This window comes from Galeopterus variegatus, unplaced genomic scaffold, assembly GCF_000696425.1.
Source record: "Galeopterus variegatus unplaced genomic scaffold, G_variegatus-3.0.2 Scaffold5289, whole genome shotgun sequence".
Taxonomy (NCBI): domain Eukaryota; kingdom Metazoa; phylum Chordata; class Mammalia; order Dermoptera; family Cynocephalidae; genus Galeopterus; species Galeopterus variegatus.
In genome coordinates, this window is record NW_007731400.1 from 105,266 (window position 1) to 132,482 (window position 27,217).

Sequence of the window (27,217 nt, forward strand, 5' to 3'; positions counted from 1 at the left end):
CAGGCCGCCCGCCTGTCGGAGCTTCTCCACGTGCGGTCCGAGGACCACCTACGATGGAATCCCACTGCCCCAGACCTGTGGCCTCACGATCTCTGGGGCTAAGGTCCAGGAATGTGCAGTTTAATCAAGTGTCCTAGGAGACTCAGAAGCCTGGTGAAGGGGGTGATGGAAGAGCTGGGCCAAGCGTGGCTGGGGAGGAGAGCCAGGGTCGTGTGGTGCACTGGTAGCTGCCCACCAGAGCCCCCTCCTGGTCTCAAAGGACCCACTTTCTTTCCTCCTTCAGCATCAGGACACTCAGTGTGGCAGGACTTGTGGGCTGGATCCCCAGACTTCAAACTGTGGCTCTGTCACCTATCAGCCTGAGTGACGCTTCCAGCTGTGTTCCTCACGCTCACTGTCACCTTTGCAGCAGGCTGCTGATGACCACCAGCACTCTAAAGATGGAGCCCTGTGAGTGATCTTATTCTGAGCTGGGGTTGACAGCCAGGCTCCTGCGCTCACCTGCTCAGGAAGAGAAAACAGCACAGCGCTGTCCCCTCCCTGTTCACTGACACCTAGGCCTGGGGACCTGCCGACCCTTCCCAGATCACACCACCTGTTCCCCTACCTCCCATTTTCCGACCCCTACTTCCCAACCCAGAGGTGTGTCGCCTTAGAGAAAACTACAGGGAAGGCGGTTCCTAGACTCTGCTTCATCAGCCATGTCCCTCAGAAAACCACGACTTTCAGACAGACATGGGTAGACCCAGCAGCTATGCTCCTGCCTTTCCTGGTCCCCTAACCCGTCCTCCCAGCTCTGCCCCCATCACAGAGGTGCTGCTCACTACTGGACATTGTCTCCAGCCTGGGGGAAGAAGGGGAGTGGAAACCCATAACCAGAGGCTGAGGTAGGCAGAGTGGAGACCCCCTCCAACCACACATGAACCCTGTGATTGAACCCACCCTCACGCCTGGTGTGGACTTCCTCCAGGGTGCTGGGCAGTAGCCCTGCTGTGCGGGTGTAGCTCAAGTAGTAGAGCCTGTGTGCACGCACACAAGCACACAGATGAACATGGGCAGGTAACCACGGCCGGTGTGCATGGATTTATCGCTTTGCTCACACATTCATTCACTCAGTCATTCATGAGGCTGGCGAATATCAAGTTCCTGTTTGTGGCAGGTGCTGTGTGAGGTTCCAGGACAAAGCAGTGAGTAAGACAGACACAGAGCTTGCCCTGGAGGAGTTAGAGTTCAGTGGGAAAGGTACACAGTCAATTAGAGATTAAACAAAGCATGGGGCTTAGAATATAACCAAAGAGTATGCTAAAAATACTTTACAGATGGTATTGCATGGACACCAGTCATAGTATTGGAGCAGAACTCTGGAGACCCGCTCTGGGTCAGGTGGGGCCATCTGCAAATTCCTGTACCTGGGGTGACAGCAGCTAATGACAACAGTGAAGAAGCATTTCAATATTTTAACAATGTGATATGACCATCCCAGCGAGTGCTAGCTGTATACTGGCCCTGAACAGAACATAGAACAGTGGAATGCAGCCTGGATCTGGGGTCAGGAAAGGCTTACCTAATCGAAAGATATTCAAACTGAGACCTGAGGATGGAGCAAGAGTCAAGGATTTGTGTGGGCATTAAGGAGTGCTGGAACATGTTCCAGAGAAAGCAAAAGGCCTTTGGCATGTGGGGACCCAGAGGTGAGAAGGAACATGGCGTGGTTAAGGAAATACAATCTTTTCACTATTTCTGGCACATAGAGCGTGAAGGGAGAATATGGTAAGATGGGCTGGAGAGGTGATTAAGGGGTCTCATTAGCAACACTAAGAGGGTTGAGGGGCCTCATCTGATGGAATCCCACCCCATGGAATGGCAGATGAAAGGAGAAATTAAGTCCAATATTAGAAAAAAAATTCATTCGATTTTCACTTGAGGGTCTTACCCACCACATAGCTTGAAGGGAAGGAGTCAGCAGAGAAAAGTTCTAACAACTGCACTTGGAACCCGAGATCCCTCCTGGGCTTAGGTCTCTGCTTAAATGCCACTTCTTCAGAGAGGGCTTCCCTGATTGTCCTCTGCACAATACAGCTCCTCCCTCATGACTCTCCAGTCCCCTGACCTGACAGGTGCATGACTTACTGCATGCATCTGTTTAGAATGTAAGCTCCATGAGAGCAGGGCCATCCATTGTTTCCCCAGCACCTAGGACAGCTCCTGGCCTTGGCAGGTGCTCAATAGACATTTGCTGAATGGGCTTGGCTTCAGAAAGGGGAGATCCTGCGTCTGCTGTAAGAGGAGCAAAGGAGCAGGGACCGCACAGACGCAGGTGGGCTTGCCGATTTGGTGTGGGGAATTGAGGGTGTTCCTTTCTGACAGCTTCTCTTCCCTTGGAAGGACGAAGCAAGACCATTAGCTGAGGTGAAAGTGGTGGTCAAGGGACAGGTTGGTTTGAGGAAAGTGAAGACATCTTTGTAGAGGAGAATCTGAATGAGTTGTTGGGAAATGTTAGTAAGACCATCAGGCACTGCTAAGAGTCCAGCTGAGAGTGACCTTTATTATTATTGGTACTGATGTGCCCGGTTATATGAGGATTTTTTTTCCCTTCCAAACAGCACCCACATGACCAGGTAAAGAGATGGCAGCCAGATGATTTTCCAAGACAGATGCTACATGAGGACATTGAAGCAAGATAGTCTCTGATACTATTGAGTGAGCAGCTGATGTGCTGGACCAGGGAACTGAAGGGGGATATGTAAAGAGGCGAAGAGAGATGTGGCAGAGGGAAAAATCCTGAAGTCAATATATTAGCAGAGGCCTCAGCAAAAACAAAGAAACTGATATATTGGGAGTAGCTGAGTGAGTGAGCTGGAAGGATGGGAGTGTTGGAGAGCAGGGAATCTGGATTTCTGTTGCAGGTGGATGGCTGGGCTGATGATCAGGTACAGGGATTGGCCAAGAGAAGGGGTGGAATGGAATGAAGGAGAAGGTCAAGCTTTAATGGAATGAAGGAGAAGGTCAAGCTGAGGAGACTGTGCTGTAGGGGCTGTCCACATAGAGCACCGAAGTCACACAAGGTGAAGGCAGAACTTCAGGAGAGAGAAGGACCATGGGCTAAAAGCCAAGGTCTTCACAGTAAGATGCATGGGCAGGAGTCTGCACATGGCAGTAAGAGTCTAGAGGATCCAGTGACAGGAGCCTTGCAAGAACATCAGCCTTACAAGGGGTGAGGAAATGATAGTCTGGAGGTGGAAATCAGGAGCAAGAAAGACACGGCCACTGCCCCCAGGTCCTAAGGCACTTGGGTGCAGAGTAAGTGGCAGGTTCCAGGCATTAGCGTCTCCAGGAGAGAACCAAGTAAGGGGGGTGACACAGACACTCATTCACGAAGAAGGCAAATTGTAGGGAAGTCTGCTGATCATCTTATGGGAATTGCAGAGCTAGTGGAAGAGTTCAGAAGGGAGGAGAGAAGAATACTCTGAATGCTTTTCTGCCCAGATGGATCTCTACCAGTTTTCCATCCTTTAGAATTACTCTTAATTATTACATGAGCAAATCTAATGGGGAAGGTAGCCATATTCTTAGCTTTCCTTTCTTTCCTTAGTGTTATTGGAGAACAAGTTGGACTTGTAGGGAGACAGCAAAGAGAAATGAACCCTCATGCTTAGTTCTGCATAAAATCTACCCCACGGTGATTGCCCCAGCACACAGGTGCACGCTGCCACACCACAGAGCTTCTGCAAGCAAGCTTTCTGGAATACTCATTGAATCAAGAGCTTAGTGCAAAACACTGGACTGTGTACTGCTCTGCCTTGGAGAGAAAGTATTTTCCTGAATAGTGTACAAAGTTCTAGGCTGCTCTTTCCAGTAACATCTGCTACCATCCACTACAGGCCCCACCACTCAAGTCATCATCCTGCTTCTCTCAAGACCATGCCACTCCTTTCCCAAGAGTCTCGTGCTCAGCTGGCCGCCCCTGACTTGCCCCCTGAGCTGACAGCAGATACAAGTTCCCATGAGAAGGTGCAGGGAGCATGAGAGAGGCCCTTGCCCTCGTGGGTCTCTGCACTCGTTATCTGTGCTTCCTTTACCCCAACCTAACCTGGACCCAGGCAACCGAGCTATATTTAGGAGTCCACTAAAGCCACCATAATCTGTATATTCATCTTCAAAATATAGTCAAAAAGTGTTTAATGATTCCAGGCATTGAAGGGAAATGAAACATAATTTGTGTAAGTTCTGGAAGATGGGAGAGAACATGGATCATTTTAGGACCTACGAACATTTCAGCATGGCTGGAGCATAGGTACAAGTCGGGCAGTGCTAAGAATGAGGCTGGAGCAGTAAGCAAGGCCTGACTGAGACGGTTTGCTCTAGCCTTGTTAAGAAGTTTGCATTTTTTCTTGAGGGTAGTTGGAAGCCATTGAAGATCTTGTTGAGAGGAGGAGGGAGTGGCGTGATAAGATTCCCGTTCTGCACAGATCATTCTGTCCAGAGTGAGGTCAATGGATTGGAGGCCACCAGATAAAATCCAGGGAGGCCCCTCTCATTATCTGGCTTGTGCCATCCTAACTCAGTTTATACAAAAGGGTACTTCAAAAAGCTCTTATTATCTCTCAATTCTATTTTTCCACAAGCTTTTTGAAGTACTCTAGTATGAGGCCTTATCCCTGAAGGGATATGTGAGAGACTTGCTTTCACTGGTTATGTTGGAGTGACTATCACTCAGAGGCCCTCCAATAGCACCAGGGTTGATGCTGGGGCTCCTCCTACAAGGTGGCTCTCACAGGTGACATCATTGGAATGTTCCCAAATGTTATCTGGAGGAAGGGGATGTCAGGGCCTGGGCAGCAATGGAGGTGGGCAGAGAAACACGCAGGGTGACAAGGGTCACAGGAAATCCTTTTCCAGCTACAAGATCTAGAGCATGCCCATGTGTGGCAGCCAGCAGGAGAGGTGGATGTAAGTTCTGGTAAGGGACCAAGAAGAGGAGGCCACTGTGGAAAGGAGGCACTGAGTCACTGCTCTCCCATTTGTCCCCACGAGAGGCCACATATGGTGTAGTAGGAATTTCTGACAATTCTCCATGAGATAGAGCTGTCTGTGAATTTTCCTTTCTGGAAAATGCATCCTTAGTTCTATTCTCTTCTCAATCTATGTTCATTCCCTTGGTGATCTCTCCAAGTCCCAGAGTGTTAAATACAAGCAATATGAGAACAACTCCTACCTGTATCTTCAGTGTGGACTTGTCAAACTTTAGCCTACTGAAAATCTCCACTAGGGTGTTCACAGCCGTCTCAGACTTAAAGTGTCCAGAGCCAAATGTTGCATCCTCCAGATCTGCTTCACTCCTTTTAGAAAGTATGGCAACTTCATGCTTTCAATTGTTTAGATCCCAAATCTGGTAGTCATTCTTGATGCCTTTCTCAAACCCCACATGCAAGCAACCCATTGTCCAGTCTTGCTGGCTTTCCCTTCAGTATAGATCCAGAATCTGGCCATTGTCCACCTCTCCACTGAAACCAGCTTGCTCTAAGCACACCACTTTGTCCCATCTGGATTATTGCTTCCAAACTAGCATCCTTACGTTCTCTGTTGCCCTCCTATAGTCTGTTACCGCCCCACCCCCCCAAGAAGCCAGAGTGATCATTTTAAAAGTCATGCCAGGCTTCTGCTCAAAAATTTCCCTTGGCTTTCTATCTCACTTGAAGAAAAAGGCAAACTTCTAACAAGAGCCTGCAGACCCTACACGATCTAGCTCATGGATACCTCTGACTCATCTCCTAACTCTTTACTCTCTGCCCCACCCCATCTCTTAGTCTCTGTTCCAGCCACGCTGGCCTCTTGCTCTTCCTCAAAGACATCAACTAAGTCCCCACCTTAGGACCTTTGCTCTGCAGTTCCCTCTGCCTGAAATATATCCATTCAGATACCTGCATGGTTCCCTCACTTTCTTCAGGCCACTGCTTAAATGTCAGCTTTTCTAAGAGGACTACTCTGACTTCCCTATAAAACAACAGGACTCCTTAACCTCCTACCTGGATTTATTGTGTCCACAGCACTTACCGTTTCTTGATTAAGCCATGATAGTTTAGATAATGCTATAATAACATATCCCAAACTTGAGTGGCTTTTATATAAAGGGTTATCCAGTGATATGCTAGAGCCAGCTTGTACGAGGGAAAAATTTGTTAAATTTGTTAAAATTTGTTAAATTTTCAGGAAATTTGTGAGCCAGTTGTTACACAAAGCATTATTAAAAGTTAAACTATATAAACTAACAATTAACTAAATTATATTAACAAAAGCAATTCTCAAAGCGTATCAGTTTTTAATTATTTTACTATTATCGCTATATTAAAAATAATGTATTATTATTATTACTACATATTACCATTATCTATGTGCTTGAAGGTAATTATGTCTATTGTGTCTGTGTGGTGGAAACACTACATAATGAGGTGCTACTGTGAACCTCCATCTAACTCCTCATTTGATGATGCTATATTGAAATTAGCCATATTCAGAGTACTTACACACTGCTAAAGTCAGTAAATGCTACAGATCAGGATTTGATTTATGTGTCAGTGCTTGTCTAAGCTTAAGAAAGTGATGGGGAAAATGTTTATGACTCAGATCAAACTTAAAAGTGCACTGTGTCTGTAGCTGTTATACTGTGAACAGCACCAAAAATTGAGGCCGTATTCTTCTAGTATTCAAAAACATATCCCGATTCAACAAGGAGTCACTCACACCATGGGTAAGCGAGTGATGTTCTAACGTGTCTTCATTGCTGTACTGTCGTCTTATTTGTCAGCGTAAATGAGCAGAACACATCAACCAACATGCAGGGTGGAACTGCCCTCATTTGTCAATTGGAACCATAGGCTGATTATGGACACAAGACCAGCAAAAATGAACCAAAGCGTTCTGTATCAGCTGGATATATGTAACTTGAATATAGAGTACTACATGTTTTTATTTATAAATTGCATCCTCTGTATCAGTAAAGTCTATAATAAACATATATATACACCACACACACGCACACACACACACACTCTCTCTCTCTCTCTCTGTCCCTGGCCCCCTCCTCCCTTGGAGAGCTGGTTGTTACACATTTACCAGTGCACCACTAGGTACATCCCTCACACACACCCTGCGGCCATCTGGGTCATCTGCTCACATCCCTTGCTCTGGGCCCTGGTAATGACACTTCCACCACCTAAAGTGTTGCTGATTGCTGTGGCGGGGTAGAGGGCCACAGTAAGACACACACTGGCTATCAAAGGCTTTCCCTAGAAGTGACATACACTACTTTTGCTCATATTCCATTGTCAGAAGCAAGTCACATGGCCACACCTATCTTTAAGTGAGCATGGAAGTGCAGTCCCACCATGTGCCTGGAGGGAAGAAAAGGACAGGAATATTTGTGAACAGCACTAAGGACCACCATAACACGCTCGGTGCTTATTGCCTGTCCCACACCCACACTTGGATGCAAGGGCCATGAGAGAGAGCTGTTTTGTTCTCTGCTACCTCCCAAGCACCTTGGAGATACTCAATAGGTACTGAGTGAATTGGAGAGGACACTAGCCTGAAGGAGGAAGGGTCTGGAAGTGAGCCTCATGGGTCAATCGAGAGTCATCACTTCCTGTTTTCTCCAAATCTTGATAAACAATGTGTTTTTGTTTCTTGCCCCTCACTCACACCGCCCACCATATGCAGCTGGGAATCCGTGGCAGTGGAAATCATACAGATGCACATAGACCTGTGTCATTAGAACAGGTAAGTGAGGCACCTGGCACATAAAATGTAGCAGGTGTCACTCCCCGATCCATGCGAGTGCAGGATGAGCCCTGAGAGAGTCCTAGGAGCCTGGCTTGGTTCACCCTAGTCCTGTCCCTGCAGCCAGGCCTTCTAGCAACTACCTTTCCAGTTTAATAGAAAATTCCAGCTCTAGCGGTTGCTTCTTCCAGACCCAGCCAGACATCAGCATATGCAAGAGCACTCTGGGCTGAAGCAAAATTTTCTTCTTTGTCTAGCTGGGAGACTTTAATAAACTCCGGGAGCTGAATTATGGCTCTGAACACTGAGAGGTAGGGCAAAGCGATAGGAGGCAGGTACGGCTTACTCTGGGATAAGCCTCTAGTGTGTGTCTACCATACTGTTGGCATCCTGAAGCTCAGGTGTTGACTGTTACTACAGTTGGGTTTGATGGTCTCACACACCTGGGTGCCAGCAGCATAACTCCCATTTCTTGAGTAGCTACTACGTACCAAGAAAGTACTATGCTAGACCTCCATAAACACTGCCTCATTCCTCAACCAGCACTTCGGCTCTACGCACTTGGTATCTCCTGTCTGTCAAAAGAGGAAACTGAGTCTCAGGGAGGTTAAGTAACTCTTCCAAGGTCAAGCTACTACGTACCAAGAAAGTACTATGCTAGACCTCCATAAACACTGCCTCATTCCTCAACCGGCACTTCGGCTCTACGCACTTGGTACCTCCTGTCTGTCAAAAGAGGAAACTGAGTCTCAGGGAGGTTAAGTAACTCTTCCAAGGTCAATCAGGAAGAGGCAGAACCAGGATTTGAATGAAATCTTTCTGAGTCTGATGCCTGGCCCTTCTAAACTAAGAATCTTCTATGAACCTGTGATAAAAAAAATAGAAAAAATCATTCAGGCAACATGAACTCAAGACATGGGGTTTAACTGACCTTGCTCACAAGCTCACAAGATAAAAACAAAAAACAAAAAAACAAAAAACCACACCACAGGCATGTCCACATTTGATTCACATGACAGACTCTCACTGAATCAAAAGAAATCCCAGTTTGACCATCACAGCTTTTTTTCTTTCAATTTTTATTGAACACAAGTATTCTGACAGAATGCAAAGTCAAAATTCTCAGTTAGTACTCAGTATTTACACCAGTGAGAATGAAAACAAAGGTGGTGTCGATGTTTCACTTGGTAAAAAGTTTTATAACAAGAGAGAAGGCCCCCAAAGTACAGAATGCTGGGTAGGGATGTTAATGGAGGTTGAGAACCACCATCCAGACAGACAGCCTAGAGTGAAAACCTGGGACTAGGAAGGCTCCGTAGAAAAGTGTGAAAATAGAGTTCCACTTCAGAAGCTGCTCTATGTACATGACGGCCCTTCAGGACTGGCAGACCCCACTGACGGCACCCGTGTGCCCCTCCAGCAGACTGTGGCCTTGCCGGGTTTAATGTGAATACATATGTATGGCACATACACATATACACACATAGACACTGGAAACCGGTGGAGTTGACCCCTCTTTCAAAAAATTAAAAAAGGAAAATTATAAGCTTATGTTATCTCTTAACATAAAAGAACATTTTGAAAATAAAGCGACTCCCTCTTTGATTTTAGAGAAAGCATTGCTCTTTTAAGAAGGAAAGAAAGAAAGGGAAACTCATGCATGCTGAGACAAACCTATGTGTAGTAGCAGGAGAGAGGCAGCCCAAGGGCGGGCAGAGTTTTGGGTTCCAGCTAATGGCGGGGCCAGGGTTCTGGGGGGTCAGCTGCCCTGGGCCAGCTTATCTGAGGGTTGACTATATCTCTGTCTCTCCCTAACCATTAGAACCAGAATCAGTTTTCTTAACCACAACTACTTGGAGTGAAATGCACGGTCTCCACGAGGTACGGCAGGGCTTGGTCTAGTTGGTCGAAGCCATTACCATTTCCTTAAGAGGAACCCATTCCACTGAACAGCCCGGTGACCGGGAAAGCCTGCCCCTCCCTGCAGGGTCCTGCCCATCTCAGGCACCCAGCCTCTCCCATTCTGCTGCGAGTTCTAAGATCTGTCCTTCCCATCGCTTTTCCCTGAGGGCCCGTGCATTTGAAACACAGATTTGTGCAGGCCCTAGAATTAAAGGGGCCAGGGCTGTGCATTCTGGGATCCTCCATTTCTATCCCCAGGAGCTGAGAAAATGCAAAATAACCCCACATTTAGCAAATGACAAGACCAATTATTTTTCACAGTTTGAAATGATAATCTAACATTGCCACTGATCAGACTGCAGAAGTGTCAGAGTATTGGGGAGTGTGGCTCACAGAATGTACTCAGGGTGGTCTTGCCAGCCTAACCTCTCCCTGCTTTGTACCTTAGGAAAGGAACACATGCCAGAGAACTGATTTCTGTTTACTTAGAGTTGTCTTCATCATCATAATCTTCTGTATTTCATTTTCTTTGTTTAAAGGCTTCAATTCCTTTTAAGAGTTATTTTTGTTTCCTGAATATTTTTCTGAACTATCTGCTATACCTTCCACAACCAAACTATGTTGAAGTTTATTTCAATACTATGACAAAAACACGTTTCACACTAAAATATTCACGCATCCACAGTGCACAAGCTTGCAGTTCTAAAGTAGGATGAGAAAAAAAAGCAAAATTTCTATACAAAGGGCTGGCTTTTCCCTCCTCCCCCCCCTCCCATCCCCCTTAAAGTTTCTGTATTTTTTTCCCCCACTTGGTTTCCAATCCAGGAAAGTTGTGTTATGACTCCAGACAGTAGGTTTTTTTCTCTTTTCTTTTGTTTCTACAAATGCTGCCTAAGTGAACAGAAGGCCGATGTTACTTTACTTCAACAGATTTCCAAAAAAAGACACTAATTCCCTGAAGCGCACATGCTCTTCCGCTCAAATCTAGATTCTGGGCTCAAAAGGAAATGGTATGTATATATTTTATTTGGCTTTCTACAAAAAGGGGATGTTTGGGGTAAAAATGTGTGTTCACCAAGACCAGCCCCAACTATACAATCTTCTCTGCTTCATTCAACAAAGCCTAAGGAGTCCTTCAGAAGGAAGGCGGGGGACGTCTGGGGAGCAGATCCTTTTTCACAGATGCAGGCAGGTGGCGGCTAATCAGAAAGTGGTCTAACCCCCAAAGAAACGCAAAAAAGAACGGAAAACTGAAAAACAAAACCATTCCAGAACAAGGTGAATCTTCATCTGAATTGGACACAGGCAAAAACTGCAGATCGGAATGGGGGAAGAGCCACTGTAAACAATCATACTGGGTGAAGTCGTCCTGTGCTCAAGCAAGCCTGTGACGATCCTCCCTACCTAGGCGGTATTTCGAATTGGACACAGGCAAAAACTGCAGATCGGAATGGGGGAAGAGCCACTGTAAACAATCATATTGGGTGAAGTCGTCCTGTGCTCAAGCAAGCCTGTGACGATCCTCCCTACCTAGGCGGTATTTGTTACTTAAAGAAAAAAGGCAGCTATTTTACATGGACATTTAACCACAACTGAAGTCAAACCTTTGTCAACTTGTAAACACTAGAAAACAAAGTTGGCAGAAAGGAAAAAAAAAAAAAAAAGGATGAAAAAGAAGGCCGAATACTGCAAATTGAGATCTACTCCCAGAAGCTGCAATTTGGCATTCTTCCTACAAAACAAGAGTCTACGTGGGAATTGAATTCAGCTAGAAAGGGTGACACACTTTGCATACTGAACCAATACAAAGTGAACAGAAATTATAACTTATTTATGAGGTTTTACAGAGTTCAAACTCGACTGAAAGTATAAAAATAAACTGTGGACTTTGTTCATTCGGTGAGTCTTAGTGCCTGAAAGCATTTCTCTGAAACTGGTCTGTGCCAATCGGGTAACCCAAGTGTGGTTTGCCTGAACCTAGATTTCTTTTTTCTGAGCTTCCTAGATTCTTAATTTGGGGTCCTTTTGTTTGATTTTTAAATGGTTTCAGGGAACGGAGTGTCCTAGTTTGGCTGTGGGTTTAACCTTTTTGTCTTATTTTCTTACAAGGAACTGTGCAACAAAGGGACCCTTTCTATACATCTACAAAAAGGAGCTCCCATGTTTATCTGCTTAGTTTTTTTTTTTTTAAAGGCAAAAGACACTAGAGGAATGAGACGTGTGTGTGTGTGTGTGTGTGTGTGTGTGTGTGCGCGCGCGAGCATGCGCGTGTGATATTGGAAATGCTCTGGTGAAGCTGCGGTGTCACTTTGTATTTTGATCTTTGCTGTTCCTTGTCACCCATCACGCTTTGCTCTCGTTCTCCTTTGTCTGTGTGGCATCGTTGGGGACCGTCTTGACTTCGGCTGGCGCTGGCTTCGTTTCTGTCTCCTGGCTCTCCGACTTTGCTTCTACAGGGCCTTTCCTGCAGAGAATCAGGAAAACAGCACCACTGAGACCATGGTCTGAGGACATATCACCCCTTCATCCAGGCCCTCCGGAGGCTCCAGTTACACCACTGGTCTCTAATCTCGGATGCATGTTGGAATCCCCTGGGAGCTTTAAAAATCACTGATGCCTGGGCCGTGTCCCCAGAAATCTGGATTTAACTGGTCTGAACATGGTGACTTAAAAGCACCCAAGTGATTCAGATGTGCAGCCAAAGTTGGGAAGCCCTGAGTCAGAAGAATGCGTCCTGTCCTGCTCCAGCCCTAAATTGATGCTAGGGGCTCTGTTTTTACCTGGGGGGATTGAAGGGGGTGGTAGAGGCAGACTCTTCCTCACCCCGACCAGCTGCCATGGCAGCAACTCAGCTTGCTATGAATGAGGAATGCTGGCTAGGATCCCAGGACTGATGCCAGGGGCCCCTGCCCCTTCGCAAATGACCTGCTCTTGCCTACCCCTCCCCTGCCCTACCCAGCACTCTGTGTTTTGGGATGTTGCTGCTAAGGCTTGCCTGTCTAAGGTGAGAAAATATTGTGACTGGGGCAGCTTTCCATGGAAGTCTAGTAAGAGGCTGCTTGCTATAGGGGAGTTGAGAGGGCAGGGCTGTTGGGAGTCCTTTCACTTCCTGACGCTGAGATCCAGGGCTCCTGCTGAGGGCCTACTTGCAGCTCTTGGTGGCAGCACTGCAGCTGATCTGGGGGGCAGCCACAGGACCCTCTATGAAAATGGAGATCTGACTCTGCCTCCATCAGACCCAGAAGCGAGTGGGTCTAGGGATTACTGGGGCAGGTGCAGACTCCAGCCTCTGCTGCTGCTATTGCATTCTGGCATCACACTTAAGGAATCTGAAAGGTAAAGGACTTTCCCTTGAAGTTAGAGACCCAGCAGCCATTTGGTGCTCGGGAGCCCCGAGACTTCCCAGCCACTCTGGGAGCAGAAGCAAGAGAGAGGGGGAGGAAGAGTGGGTATCAGGGCCTCTGGGCTGCATCCTCCCCCACTTGGGCCTTGGGGGCTGGCCTCTTTTCTTCCTGCATAGCAGTGCCTTTTTGGTGGGGACTCAGCCTTGCACTGGATAACACATTGACTGTGGGCCCCAGGGTGGCTGATAAGGGCACTTTGGCCTCCTTAGCTGGCTTCCCAAGCTATGCTCATCTGCGGCCCAACTGCAAGGGCTTCCCCAGAGAAAACAGCAGCCACTGCTAGGACGATGAGGACGAAACATAATTAATGTGGCCTAATTTGTGAGCCGGCGCTACTCGCCGGGCCCAGCTGCCTGCCCCACTCTCTCTGCAGCATCCCAGCCCCTTGGTTGACAGCCGCCTCAGAGAAGCCCTGCATGAGGCTGAAGACACGTCTAACAAGGAGGACACAGCACAGCACAGACGCACACCACCAAGGGACACAACCCGACGACAGCAGACACAGAGAGGCCGTACTCGGTCTTTGCTGGTGCAGGCGGAACAGAGTTGTCAGCAGGGGAAGGAGCGAGCACAGGGGCTTGTCCACCAGCCCCAGCGGCGGGAGCAGGAGAGCCCAGGGCTGCAAAAACATCCTTTGCAAGGTCAATATCTGGGGTCTTGAAGTTCCCTTCGTCCATTTTAAAGTCCTCGCCCTGGGAAGGGTTTGTGGCGCTGACGGAGGCAGCCTCGCTCTTCGGGCTAGTGAGGGCTGTGGCTGCCTCGGCCGGGCTCTTCGCGGCGCCGGGCTGGGTGGGCTCCAGGTCCGGGCTTTTGGTGCTCGGAGCCTCCTGCTTGGCCTGGGGGGCTTCTGTGGCAGGGGCAGCCGCTGCTGCTAGGGGACTGGCTGGCACGGGGGCCGGCTTGCTGGCCGGAGGGGCCTTAGAGGCCTCCCCTACACTGGCGGGGGCGCTTGGGCTGAGGACGGCCCCTTGATTAGCCAGGACACTAGAAGACAAATTGCTAGCGGCAGGGGCTGAGGTTGGGGTGTCACTCAGGTCAACGAGGGGAGCAACTTTGGGGGCTGAAGCTGGGGGCGGGGAGGAGGCAGAGATGCCAGGCCCCTTGGAAGGGGTGGCTTGGCTAGCGGGCACAGAGTTTGAGTCAGGGGTGGCCGTGGCAGGCGGGGCAATACTGGAGGTCAGGGTGGTGGTCTCACTGGTGGGGCTGTTCTGAGCAGTGGCAAAGGTTTCGGTGATAGTGTCAGAGTTAGTGGTGACGGTGGTGACAGAAGGCAGCATGTCCTCGACAGTGGCTGTGGTGTCAGCAGGCAGCCTGTGGGGAGGACAGGAAGTAGAAGAGAACAGACAATGAAGCTGAGACGTGACAGAAAAGCAGGGAGGAGGGCTGAAGCCAAGGAGCGGGGCCACGGGCAGGCATGCACAGGCACGGACACAGGCCCACAGAGAAATGAGGACGCCGAGAGGAAGCACACGCCCAGGGGGGCAGAAGAGGACACAGGAGACGACAAAGAACGTGGCACTCTCAGAGGGGACCTGCTAGCCCCTCTTCCCTGCTGACATTCCTCCAGCTCTCTGCACGGGGCTCCCTTTCCCTACACACCTGTCTGGGGCTTTCTGATCCCTGCCTGTGCTTTAGTTCAGCATCTACCTTTTCTAGGCTTCCCAGGTCCCAGGGGAATTGGGCCCAGCTACCCAGTGGGGCTGCACTGGGCAGCAATGGGGAAAGCCAGGAAAAAGGCAGATCACAAGTACTCCCAGTGGCTCCTACGAGCTGTGGGTTCTTGTAGCCACAGATGATGTGGTCCCATGAAATTCCATTCCCTGAAAGCCCATAGGATCCTTGCTAGTCAGGCACACATTACAAACACAGCTGGTCAGGGTCTCTGCAGGTCCCCAGGACTCTTGACCACAGGAGGGCCAGGGAACTTTACCAGATTCCCAATTTCTTTCATCCTTTTAGGAAGAAAACAGAAAACCCTAGAATTCTAAGAAATCCTAAACAGAATCTGCTAAGCCTCTCTCAGTAAGGTTTTGCCCCTTAAGTCCTTTGTAGAATCTGTGTGTAACATGGAACAGGGTTTAGGGATTGCCACTTATGCAAGCCACCCCAAACAGAACCTCAAATGCCTTCTCTCTAAGGAGAGAGTGGGGTCAGGCATTTCTCAGCCAATTGGGTCTTCTGGCTGAGGGCTCCAGAATCCTGGCTTGCAATGTCTGGCTGGGAGCTGCAGATGGGAAGCATGGAAGGTGGGGGAGGGTGATGAGGTAGGTGTAGGGGGCTCTACTGAGCAGGTGCCAGCCCTTCCCAGCCCACATACTCGGGCTCCGTCAACGGCGTGGTCTCATTGGGCTCTGTGTGTTTCCCTCCATCATGGTTTGGGGTCCGCTCCTCCTCAGTTCGAACCTCCACGATGGGCTCCTTGGATTCATCTTTCCTGTGGAGAGAGTTGTGCTGGTTAGATTCCAGGGCAGTTGACTGGGGGCTCACCAGGGAAGGCAGCGATAGCTTAGGGTACCTAGGCCTGGCCCCCACTGGCAGGGTGGGCATTCAGAGCCAGACACCAGTGTCTGAGTCTCAGTCCTCACTCTCGCCAGCTCTGTAACTTTGAGCATCTGTTTCCTCATCTGCAAAATGGGGCAAATAATAGTATGTACTTCACCTATTATGAGAAGTAATGTATGTAAAGTGCTTAGCACAGTGCCTGGCACAGAAAAGTGCCCACACATACATGTACATACACACATCTACATGTATTTGTAAGTGTGTACATGCAGGCATGTGTACACATATGTGTATGCACATACAGGGCACGGCATGGGGTGGTGCTAAGCAATTCATTTCCTTCCTTCATCCCTTTTGGGCTTGCTCCAGCTCAGCCCCACCCAGTGACAGTCTCCGAAGGCTCCTTCTGACTGGCTCAGGGTCTGTTTCTCCACAGACACTGCTGGAAGGGACAATATCTAGATTGTCAGCTCCATGAGGACAGGAATTTTTTATCTGTTTTGTTCCGTGTTGTACCCTTGTGTGTGGGAACAATGCCTCGCCCATAGTGGCTCCTTAATAAATATTTGCTGAGTGATGGATGAATGAATGAATGAATGAATGAATGAATGAATAAAAGCAAGGCAAGTGTGTCCCTCAAATGCTGGTCGCCTCCATTGTGGCTCCTCTCCATACTCAGCTCTGACAATTCCCCTTCCTTTGACCTATGCAGGGATTTTCAAACTTTGGCAAAATTCTAATACACGAGATCTGGGGTTGGGCCCAAGGATCTGCTTTTTAAACAGGTAACACCTCCCTCCCCCACACCCCTCCCCAAGCCCATGCTTTGAGAAACTTTTCTCTAATGCTTTTATCCCCTTGGGATTTTCAAATAGGGAAAGTGATGCTGAAGGAAAGGTCACTACAGGCACCGACCGACGGCTCAGAGCGGCACGGCTGAGGGGCTCTGGACTAGGGACAGAGTCCAGACCCCAGCAGGCGGGCGAGCAGGCGTGCACTCACGAGAAGGCGGCTTTGCCCTCCTCCATGTCCTTGCCCTTGGCTCCGGGCCCGGCTTTTCCACACAGGTTGACAGCGATGCACATCAACAGGCCACACTTGTTCAGGAAATAGCAGGTGATGTCCACAACCACCAGGAGCAGGACAAAGATGACAATGAGGATGCCCACGATGGCCCCGGTGCTCAGGCCTGCCGTGGGGCTGCCGTTGGCTTGAGTGGGAGAGAGATGGCCAGTGGTTAACAGACTGAGATGCGAGAACCCCTGGATCCCACAGGATGACAGCCCCCAGGGTGGGGAAGGGCCCAGAGGACAAGGTCATGGCATTCATGGTCAGAGTGACACCTTTTCTGGGGCCTTTCTATGTCCTGGTGTTGAGATAACAGGTTTCTCTACATCATCCAGAGGGAGGGATGACAGCTTCATCTCATAGCCTGGGGAACAAGGGCATGAGACTCCCCGAGACCATGCTCAGCTGGCCTCCTGTGAGTCCTGGGAGCAGGGTGGGCCCAGCCAGTCAGTGTCTGAGGATGCTGGAGGATGAGAGTATTGGAGGGCACTGCTGGGTCTCCCCTGGGCCAGGGAAAAAGGCTCTACAGGGCAGGCAGGCAGTGGTCCCTGGTTTCAGGGTGGGCTGTGGCTCTTGGGATGGTCCTAAAAGGGGTGGCAGAGGGTTCCCAAGTCTTCCTCAGGGCTTGTGGGTATGTCAGGCACAGCAGGATGCCCAATACACTATTCCACTTCCTCCCCCTCTTTAGAAATGACTCCAAAGGGGCCTGACATTGGACCATGTTGGTTTTAGGGTTTACCCTCCTTCACTACACCCCAGGAAGATTAACGAAGCGCACATGACTCTGGAGACCTGGACGCCTCCCCAGGCCCAGTGGGCAAAGTGAGAGGACTGGGAATACTCACCATCAGGGAGCTCAGGCATGCTTGGATCAGACTTCAGGAAAACCAGCAGACTCACTCAGATGCACACCCGCTCAGACAGGCACACTCAAACGCAGGACAAACGCCCGCACAGATGGACACACATTCTCACGTTCCAGCAGCACCAGCACCCCAGTTCTCGCTGAGCTCCCTCTGAGTGACTCAGTCTCTCTGTCTTACTCCCCTGGTGTCCATCTGTGACCCCCCCAGGGCCTTGGGCTACCAATGGTATCACAGGAGAACCTGGGCTCAGCCCCCTGGGGTCCAGGAGTTCATCCGCATGGCCATAATTGACGTTAGTTGCCTGTGATGGACCTACCGACCTCTTGGATCCATCAGAGTCTGGGAGACATGTGGTTGTGCTGCAGGAAGCAGGAAACCTTGGGGACTTCTGCCTATCAGTCACTGTGGAAACAATGACCACAGACTGAATGTGGACACTTCCGATTCCTCTTTCTTCTGGAAGGACACGATTCCAGAACTGGCAGCCCTGTCCCACCACCACACCTTGTCTGTAGTTTCCTGTGCTCTCAGGGCCCACTAAGATCACTCACTGAGTGGCAGGAACTGTAGCCAACACGACCTGAGGACAAGGTCATGGCATTCATGTGATTGGCTCAGTCCTGCCTGACACCATACCCAGCTCATTCTGCTTGCCGAGCACCAGGCCCGGCCCCAGCGGTCTGCCCTCCACGTATCATGCCAGATAATGGGTGGAATGTATAAGGCAGAGTAACCGGCACCATAGACCGGCCACATAGTCTTCTTTTTCCATGCGGTGTGTTCCAGGGCAGGTGGGGGGCTCCTTCGTCTGTCCCCAGAGGTCCCTACCCAGGCACTGTATGTAGCGCTTCTCCAGTGGCAGTCCCACTCTGCTGGTCCTTATTTCAAACTTCATGCCAGCATGCCAGAGAGGAACACTCACATCCTGTTCCTCAGCACTCTGGGCACAGTTGGCTCTGGTCTGGAGGGAATTCCCTGCCTCAAAATTATTTTTGGCCCCTTTGGGACCATGGTCTTGCTTCCCAGCTGTTCCTCTTCAGGATCTCTGGCTGGTCCCTTGCAAGCCTGCACTGAAGATCTCAGCCTATCCCCCCAGGAAAGCCCAAGACTGGCAAAGGACCCAGTGCTCAGAGGACCCAGCTTTGGCTGCCTTGTTTCTGGACTTTGGAAGCAGGAAACTGGCAGCTGGTCCCAGCCGTCACCTAGCGGGTCATTTTCTTAGCAGATCCCTAACGCAGAGGCGTTTCTATTGCTCACATGAGAACAAAGCCACCCATCAGCTTCTCCGTGGTCCTCACACATTCCACCCAAAGAACAAAGAAAGAGATGCAGGACTTCCTGATCTTCTGGATCCCCTGACTCTTTCCTTGAATAGGGAAAAGATCTTATTTAGCCTTGGGTATTCTCTCCATCCCATAACACTGGGCTCGAGGCCACCACAGCCTCCCGACATCTACTGCCTGAAGTAGGAGCTCAAAGTATTTTTATTTTTGGGGTGGGGAGCTGTCTGTATTTTTTGACTCAGTGGCACTAACTCTACATTCTGAGATTTATATTTATTTTATGTAAATATGGTTTTGCGGCACTAATCATAACTCTTTAAAAAAAAAAACTACTAAAAAGCTGCTCTATGCACCCAAGAGAATGGCAGCTGACACAGCTTCTGCTCCAGGACCCAGCAGAGGGCCTCGCTGGTTCTGAGCATGTTCGGGTTGAAAAGATTCTTAACTGCAGTATCAATAAAAAGTAGGGCAATGGTCTCTTCTTTCATTCAATACCAAATTCAAGATCTTTCCCTGGCCTAACAGGCCCAATATATGCGGTGGACTCTGCCCACCCCTCTGGCCATGGTAACTCATGGAACAAACTCCTGATTGCTGGGGTTTGACCAGGCAGCCTTTGCCTTCCTTCTCCCTGCTGGACACAGCCAGCTGTTCCGCTTCAGGGCCTGGCTGACTCTTGGCCTGGATTGCTTCCTCCCCAGTCGCTTTGTGAGTGGCTCTTTGTGGTCTTGCAGGCCTCAGGCCCAATGTCACCTTCTCAGAGAGGCCTTCCATGATCTCTTATCTAGCAAGGCCCCTCCACCCAACATCTACCACGTTACCCTGTTTAATAAAACAGGGCACACACCATCTCTCTTCTCGTCTCTCTCTGTCGTCTGCTGTTCATTGACATGCTTATTATCTGGCTGTCGCATCTCCTCGAGAACATCCTATCAGGTACCCGGTCTCTCTTATGTCTCCCCAGCATCGAGGGCAACCTTTGCTCACAGAAAATGTTCAAAGACTATTCACTGCAAAAATGAATAAGTGGTTAGCCTGGAGATGAGAATGCTGTTTCCAAATATTTAAAGGTGTGTCATGAGAAGAAAGTAATCATCTTATTCTGTATGGCACCAGGGGATGGAAATATGGGGGTGGGGGACAGATTCCAGCTCCATATGAAAAAGGATTAATAAACAGAGCTATTCAAACATAGCATTAACTGCCTTGGCAGGTGAGCTCCCTGTTGCTGGGGCATTGAAGCAGAGGCTGGACAACCCCTTGGCAGGGATGTTGCAAAGCTCTGGATGAGGTTCCTGCACCCTGCAGGGTTTTAGGTAGAACATGTCTTCAAGTTCTCTTGAACCGCAAGAGCCTGCCATTCCAAGTCAGATGTCCTGTAGTACTCAGCACATGGCCAATCTCCTTCAGAGTGTGTCCTGAGCAGGACTTTTTTCTGGAAGACTAAAACACTCGGTGGGTCTCATCTTTAATCATTCATCTTTATGATATTACTTTTGCATGAAAAATAAATACCTTTAATTCAATGATTCTCCACCTGCAGCAGAATTTCTGGGGTGTTTTATTAAAAATTCAGGATCTGGGGCTCCCTAATTCTATGGAATCGGAATTGTTGGGGTGAGGCGCAGGAATCAGATTTGAACAAGTTCCCCAGGACTCGTATGAGGACCATTGTTCCTAGATCTTCCCTCCCCTAGTTATCCATCACAAGGAACAGCAGGTGATCCCATGATCCACCACCCACAGATGAGCTGTGCTGTCACTCCTAGTGAACCTGACAAAATGGACTTGACTTAATGTGCCGGATAAACTGAGAGAAAGCAAAGTCTATCCCCCAAAGGAAAAGGGGCCACACAGCCCACCAAAGCTGAGTCTAGACTTCTCTTGCTTCTCTTGAGAAGCAAGTGAGGTGCTCCTCAAGCTGGAGGGAGAATGCTTGTCACTTACAAAAAAGCCATAAATAAGAGACACCACCTGGATACAGGTCAAGGCAAGCCACATCCATTCCCTCCTGGTCAATGTTACAGAATTGTTTAGTCCAGGAAAGCTAGAGGGACAAAGGTTATCTCCTGCATCATATGCATCGTTTTACAAAAGGAAAAATAAAAAACCTCCCTGGGTCTATCTTTGCCATGATCTTCCACTCAACGTCCCTTGACTAACTCACCCATGCACTCTGCATGCACAGAAGGCTTCTTGGGAGCAGTTCCTCCATAACCTGAAAGGTCAGAGCTGCCCTACACGATGAGTTTGTGAAGCTGGGGCTGTCCGTCTTCTGTGGTTCCTGGCTTGGGAGAGGTGGCACTAAAGAGGAAACTGGCTCGCCCCAAGACTGAGACCCATATACGCCTACTTTCTCATGTCTGAAAACGGGAATATGGTCTCACGTTTTACAGATGCCTGGATGGGCCTGGGTCGTTGCGCCACAGGACCCTGGTGCAGAACAAGTGCCTTCCCCACCCCCGGTCCCTCTTAACGACTGTCAGACTCTCAGAACTGTTGAGCTGGGCTTCTGGTTCATTTATAATCCCCCACATGTCTACTTGCTCCTACCTGGAATCAGCTAAACAGACAGCTGGTCTCAGGGGCTTGCAGGAGGCATATAAGTGTGATTATAAACAGAATAGAGTTTGCCAAAGAGAACTTACTCTCAGGTTCTATCACAAGATCACTCTGTGCAGCCTCTATTAGGGAGGGCAAAGGTTGCTGTGTGATCAGGAGACCTTGTGACAGAGTCACGTGTCTGGTGGCTCAGAATGTGCTCCGATACCCATAGTGACCACCTCCCCAGTTTTGCAAAGCCACTTTGCCCCCACTGCCTGCTGGGGACTCCAAGGAGGCAATGACCCTTAACAGCTCCTAGGATAGCTGAGAAAAAGATATTGCTCTTCATTAGGAAGAGAAAATGTCTCCTTGGTTAGAACGCCATCTGTCGGACTATAATCTGAGGTACAATTTAGACGTCTCTGGGCACCCAGCTATGCAGGGACGTGCACGGTGGAGGGGAGGGCTTCTCTTTTTTGGACACACAACTAACAAAGAAAGTCAAAACACGCTCCTGAGTTCACATGAACTGTTACTTCCTTTAATAATGCAAAAGTGTGAACTTCATAAAGGCCTTGCTGATTATCTACACAACAATGTTAGCATTCTTATTAGTAGAAAAACATGACCCAAACACATGATGTAAATATTCCAAAAACGAGCAGAGGAGCCCCAGGGCGTGTGGCGCCCCAGGCAGCGCTAATGCAGGGCGCAGAGGCTGGGGCAGCTGGCAGGGCAGGGAGCACCCACCCGCAGGGGGCTCTGTGGGCCACTGTCTTAAGGACTGCTATTGGGGCTGGGGGGTGGCAGCCTTCACTGGGAACTCAGTGTCTGGTGGGAGTAAGTGTGCACTAATGTCGTCTCCCAAAGGACATACCATTACAAGCCATGGGCCTGTCTAAATGGGCCCATTGCAATGACCACAAAGTTGCTTCAGTGGAGACCTACCAACCCCGGGATGTGCTGAGGGGACAGGGTTGTGTCTGGCCTCTTCACACTTAGGGCTAGTTCTCCAAAGGGTCCCTTCAGAAATACTGACACTGTCCCTCTCCTTTGGGTGGGCCTGGGACCAGGGTGAGGCAGACCTCTGAGCTGGGCTCCCGTAGGGTGAATACAGGTGACTACTGCCCAAGGCAACCGCAAGAGGCAAGAGGACAGTGAAGGGGGATCTCTTTTGCCCTCTCTCCAGCTCTCTCTAACTGACCTGTGATTCCTACCTCAGGTCCCAGAGGGGCCCTGCACCTAAGAACCATGCCCACTTCTGCTGCCCTGGTGTGAAGTGAGGTGGGGGACCTCAGGAGGAGAGATCCATAGCTGGGGTGAGAGATGCCCCACTAAGCAGTGAGCAGCCTCCTGGTGTCTGCATGTGAGCCTCTACACTGAATGCTGGGGACACCGGCACATGCCAACACAGCCAACTCCCTGCCCACCCCCCGCCGCCCCACAGACCACAGCAGGGGGTCATTTGGATTCCCACAGGGAATGGCTAGTTTTTGAACATTTAAAAAAAAAAAGAAAGAAAAAATATAAAGAAACCATAAAGAACAAAAATCAAACTTCTATGGAGATGCTCAGAGATGAGAGATGTAGAATGACATGTGACCACAATGGCGGGAAGGAGTTTTTATTCAGTAGACGGTCCATCCCAAGCACACACACTGATACAACTGAGCAGGATTCAGCCCTGGGTCTCCATGCATCCAACCATAACAAACATGCCTGCTCCTGTCCTGGGTGAACTCCCCAACAGCAAGGAGGAGCACCTGGCTCTGCATGAAAGTTTAAAAAATGTCACCGAACCAACTGACCTATAGGGAGGCCGGGGCATTCAGAAAGTACTGACGGGCTGACTCAGTCCCAATTTACTGATACTCCTGGGCTGGACAGTCTGGGAGTGGCCTGTCTTTCCCCTCCCGCATTGCTGAGCATATATAGGTGGGAGACCCTTGCTTAGCTCACAGTGGATGCTTGTGACCTGCCCAATGAGCTGATGCTTACAGCAGTTACACAGGTCACGGCTGGATCATAACCCCCAAGCCACAGAGGCTCTGTGCTGGTCTGGGACATGCTGCCCTGCAGCAGGGGAATCACTCCAACTGGGAGACGAGGACTTTTCAAAGCCCACACATGTTGGGCACATCATGTCATGGCTCTGTTCACAGAGACAGCTTAAGGTGCTGGTTATAATACCAGGACCAAAGTGCCTCCCAGCACATTTCCTCAGCCCCAGAAAATATACAACAAATTCAACTCTTTCCACTGCACGGGCGACAGGGTGACTTAATTTGTCCATTATGTCAGCAAAATGCTTAGATGAATCACTGCAGTCTGGCTCTCTTAACATGGGCACTTAAATGCTTAAATGCAAGCAAAGCCAACTACTTATCGAAGGGTGGAGGAGGAGCACAGAGTTAGTGAGGGGGACATGTGGCGATTTTAACCATCTGATGCAAGCTTTAGAAGGTACTTAGAATTCTTCCTCCGCTACATCATTTTAGGTATGAACAAAAAAAATGCAGTAAGTAGCAGATATGCAGAAACTTCTCTGTAAACCTAGCATAATGCTTTTTCAAAATAGCATTTAAAGAAAAAGCTCTCAAATTCTTTTTACTGCTATTAGAAAGAAAGGGGAGTTTATGAAGTGGCACAAAAGTATCGGTGAATGGTGAAATGGCTGGAGGTAAAGCTTTTTCCAATTGCAAAACCTTCCTCTTCCACACAGAATGCTTGCTGGGTGGCGGTGGCCACGGTGGTCCTGACAGGTTCTTCCAATGGGGCACTGATCACTCTCATAGGAACTGGGCTTTTAAGCAAATTTAATTTTTGTGTTCGAGTTCCTAACAGAGCAAAAGGAGAGTCACTGCAGAGAAAAGCAATGAGACAAAGGTGTAGGAGGCGGAACTGCCTCCCAAGGTTGCTGCAGGTGTCAAGCAATGGGTCCCCAGAGAAAATGCGGTTGTTTAAAAACAAATGTGGCAGTGGGGATGTCCCAGTGACGTCCAAGGTGACAAGCGTGACGACAAACACAGGAAGGGGAAGGGGGAGAAGGACAGAGAAGGTAGAGACAGAAACAGAGAAAAAAAATAGATAAAAAGAAAAAAAAATTAGGTCAAATATAGAAAACACAAGAGTCAAAGGTTAATTCAACTTAGTAAATTAAATTGACAAAGGTTAGAGAAGAGTTCAGTGCGGTATCAACACCATAAGGCCAGTTCAGAAGCTCAGCAATGCCAGAAGCAGCACAGCAGGGTTAATTTGGGGCTAGGGGTCAGCGAGCAAATGAAATTAAAGTGAGAGAACAGAAGCCCCCACAGTAAAACATGAGAGTCTGATTAGGAGAGTGTTACCTTTGACTAAGGTGAAGCCTCTTAGATACAGTCAGCAAGGGCACAGTCGCCTAGTCTCTAGCGTTTTTCACCCATGGTGGCAGAGATGCGTTGGACTGCTGCACTTTGAGTCAGCAGACTGTGCATGGGGATAGGGGACCACCACCTTTTCAAGGTGAAGCAGACTTTTCTCCCTATCACACAAGCTCCCCACCACAGGGCTACTAAAGAGAATCTGGTTCTGCTCCCCCCTCCATCTGCTGCCCTACTGACCACGGAATTCAACCACAGGTGTACATCTTGTAACTCAGAGGGGTTGTATTATATTCTCGGGTCCCAATATAGTAGCCAGAAAAGTCCAATCAAGACAAAGCCACTACCTTCTCGAACCTGTGCAGTAGAGCCATTGAACCATCATGGGCAGGTGAGCAACCCCACAACCCTCTCTGGCTTCAGTGGGCAGCTGGGCAATTCACAAGAAGGATTCTGACGTCTCCAGTGGGCATGACTCTGGAGGACAAGGTCTCCCTAGAATTTCTGTCTCTGATGCCCCAGAAGCTGATGCTGCTGGCAGTACCCAGCACGTGAACACAGCACGTTCAAGACCTCCCTATTGAGTCTGACCCCAGGGAATTCCATAAGGTATCTGTCTTGCTGCAAAGAGCTTACTCAAGCCTCACATTTCCCAGCTCCTAAGTGTCCCATAAAGGCCAGGCAGATATGGACACTCACTCGGGACTGCTGACTTCAAGGAAAAACTGACCAAAGAACACAGAGAAAGAAGAGGCAGAGGGAAAGCAGGGCCACCTCCATCTGGACTTCCTACATTAAGCAGTAATGAGGACGGTGCCTGCCACAGCATCGGCTAGGGAGCCTTCTGGACAATATAGAGGGGGCACCACTTGATGCTTCTGGTCTACAGCTCAAAACTCACCTGTCAACTTGCTGGAGATCCCACACACGTCTTTCAGACACACACATTCACGCACAAGCGACCACCGGGAACCACATGCTGATCTTGTTTTGCTGCTGATTGACTGGTCCGCTTTTGCATATATAGCCCTGTGTGGTAGGCAGCCCACACCTTTTCTAGCCTATTACCCACCGAAAGGAGCAGTTGTGATGACTGAGCAGAGCATGTCCAAGGCCATTTTCCTACCACACTTGACCATGGCAGGGAACGTGTGGGGCTCCCTCCAGCAGGCTGCAGCTATATAATGACCTATGCCCTCTTCTCCTGCCTGCAGTTGGCATTTGGCTGATCTGGAATAGTAGGAGTGGCACTAAAAATCTCTTTCTTGTCTGAGGGATTTGGCTAATGAGGAGACTGGCTGTCAGAGGCAAGGTAACTGGGCCAGAAAGCAGAACTCTCACTTTATTCCCATACTTGAGTCGGTCCTGGATCCCTAGAGATGGATCTGCACCTCCTAGGAGAACCGCTGCCATCAGAGTCTCCAGCAGACTGCACTGCCTTTCATTGATGGTGCTTTCCAGCATCTATTTTCTCCATTTATTCTATTTCAAGTGGTTCAATTTAATCGTTGTTTCAATGGAGAGGTCTTTGGCAGACAGGGTTTGTAACTAACTGGGCACTGTCTCTTCCTTCTCTTGGAATCACCACAGAGAAGAGATATGGACCATGGTTGTGCGGATAAAGCAAGCATCAGATAGAAAGCGCTTAAAAACAGTTATTGGTCCTAGTAGGAAATGACAGATGGCAGATAAAGTCTCAAAAAGGGATCCTCACTCAACCAGCTTCCAAGGCTAGGCTGGAGCTGGGGCATTTCCCATCTGAGAGGCCCTGTGAACTGGTTAGCATCAGTCCCTTAGGGCCAAATGAAACAGGACCTTTTCCCCAGGATGCTTGGCCAAGCCTTCCTGGGGGTCCAGTACATCTCAACCCACTGCACAGATAGGTATAAAGCAAAACTAAGCTTTGCATGGGCAATCAATCATGAGGATGGCTGTAAGCAAGCAAGTTGTCAGGGTTGTTCAGGCACATTAGGAGGTGCAGCATTTGTGCATTAATTCAAAGCGGGAAACTAACAGAAAGCAGAGGCAGCCATACCTGGGATGGCTGTGGGCTGGGCCGAGGTCCTGAACACGAAGTGAGCTGCCTTGGACTTTCCTTGCTGGTTCTCAGCCACCACGTAGACCTCATACTCAGCATTCCAGTCCAGGGACTTGAGCATGACGTGGTCACTGCCAGACGGGAGCCTGATCTCTGGTTTCCAGTCGGAGGAGAGTTTCTGGGAGAAACCAGCAAAAAGAATACTAGACACCAGAAAGCTTTAGACAAAAACACTGATAAGACAAGCTAATAGGCAGAAATTAAGGGGATCAAAAAGTGTTGGTGCAAAATCATAAAAATAAAATCAATGATACAACATGGCCTGAAAATTCGTAGCGATGACACAGGTTAAGAGGTCAGCCTTGTGTGTTTGCAAATACCAACAGCAGCAGATTCCAGTGTGGTGTTCAATGTCCTATTATGTTCAGGGATGCAGGGACTCAAGTACCACCGCAGGCTACACTTTGGAATGCTG

The 27,217-nt window shown here is 49.1% G+C and overlaps 1 protein-coding gene and 1 long non-coding RNA gene across 3 annotated transcripts in view; one reads left to right on the forward strand and one right to left on the reverse strand.

Moving 5' to 3' along the window:
• Positions 1-8,829: 8,829 nt before the first annotated feature.
• On the forward strand, positions 8,830-11,836 carry LOC103604622. The gene is made up of 2 exons (XR_551730.1): positions 8,830-10,983; positions 11,110-11,836. It is a non-coding gene; the product is annotated as an uncharacterized LOC103604622 (long non-coding RNA).
• The window catches only part of NCAM1 (neural cell adhesion molecule 1), a 41,885-nt gene continuing 25,779 nt past the window's right edge, over positions 11,112-27,217 (reverse strand). Inside the window, exons 8-12 of one of the 2 annotated variants that reach the window (XM_008589196.1) lie at positions 26,740-26,920; positions 16,587-16,794; positions 15,400-15,516; positions 13,599-14,393; positions 12,003-12,142 (exon numbers count right to left, since the gene is read on the reverse strand). In XM_008589196.1, the coding sequence (XP_008587418.1) occupies positions 12,022-12,142; positions 13,599-14,393; positions 15,400-15,516; positions 16,587-16,794; positions 26,740-26,920 (1,422 nt within the window). In that variant the 3' untranslated portion in view covers positions 12,003-12,021. Of the gene's footprint in view, positions 12,143-13,598; positions 14,394-15,399; positions 15,517-16,586; positions 16,795-26,739; positions 26,921-27,217 lie in introns of both variants that reach the window. The other variant, XM_008589197.1, reaches the window with a different exon arrangement.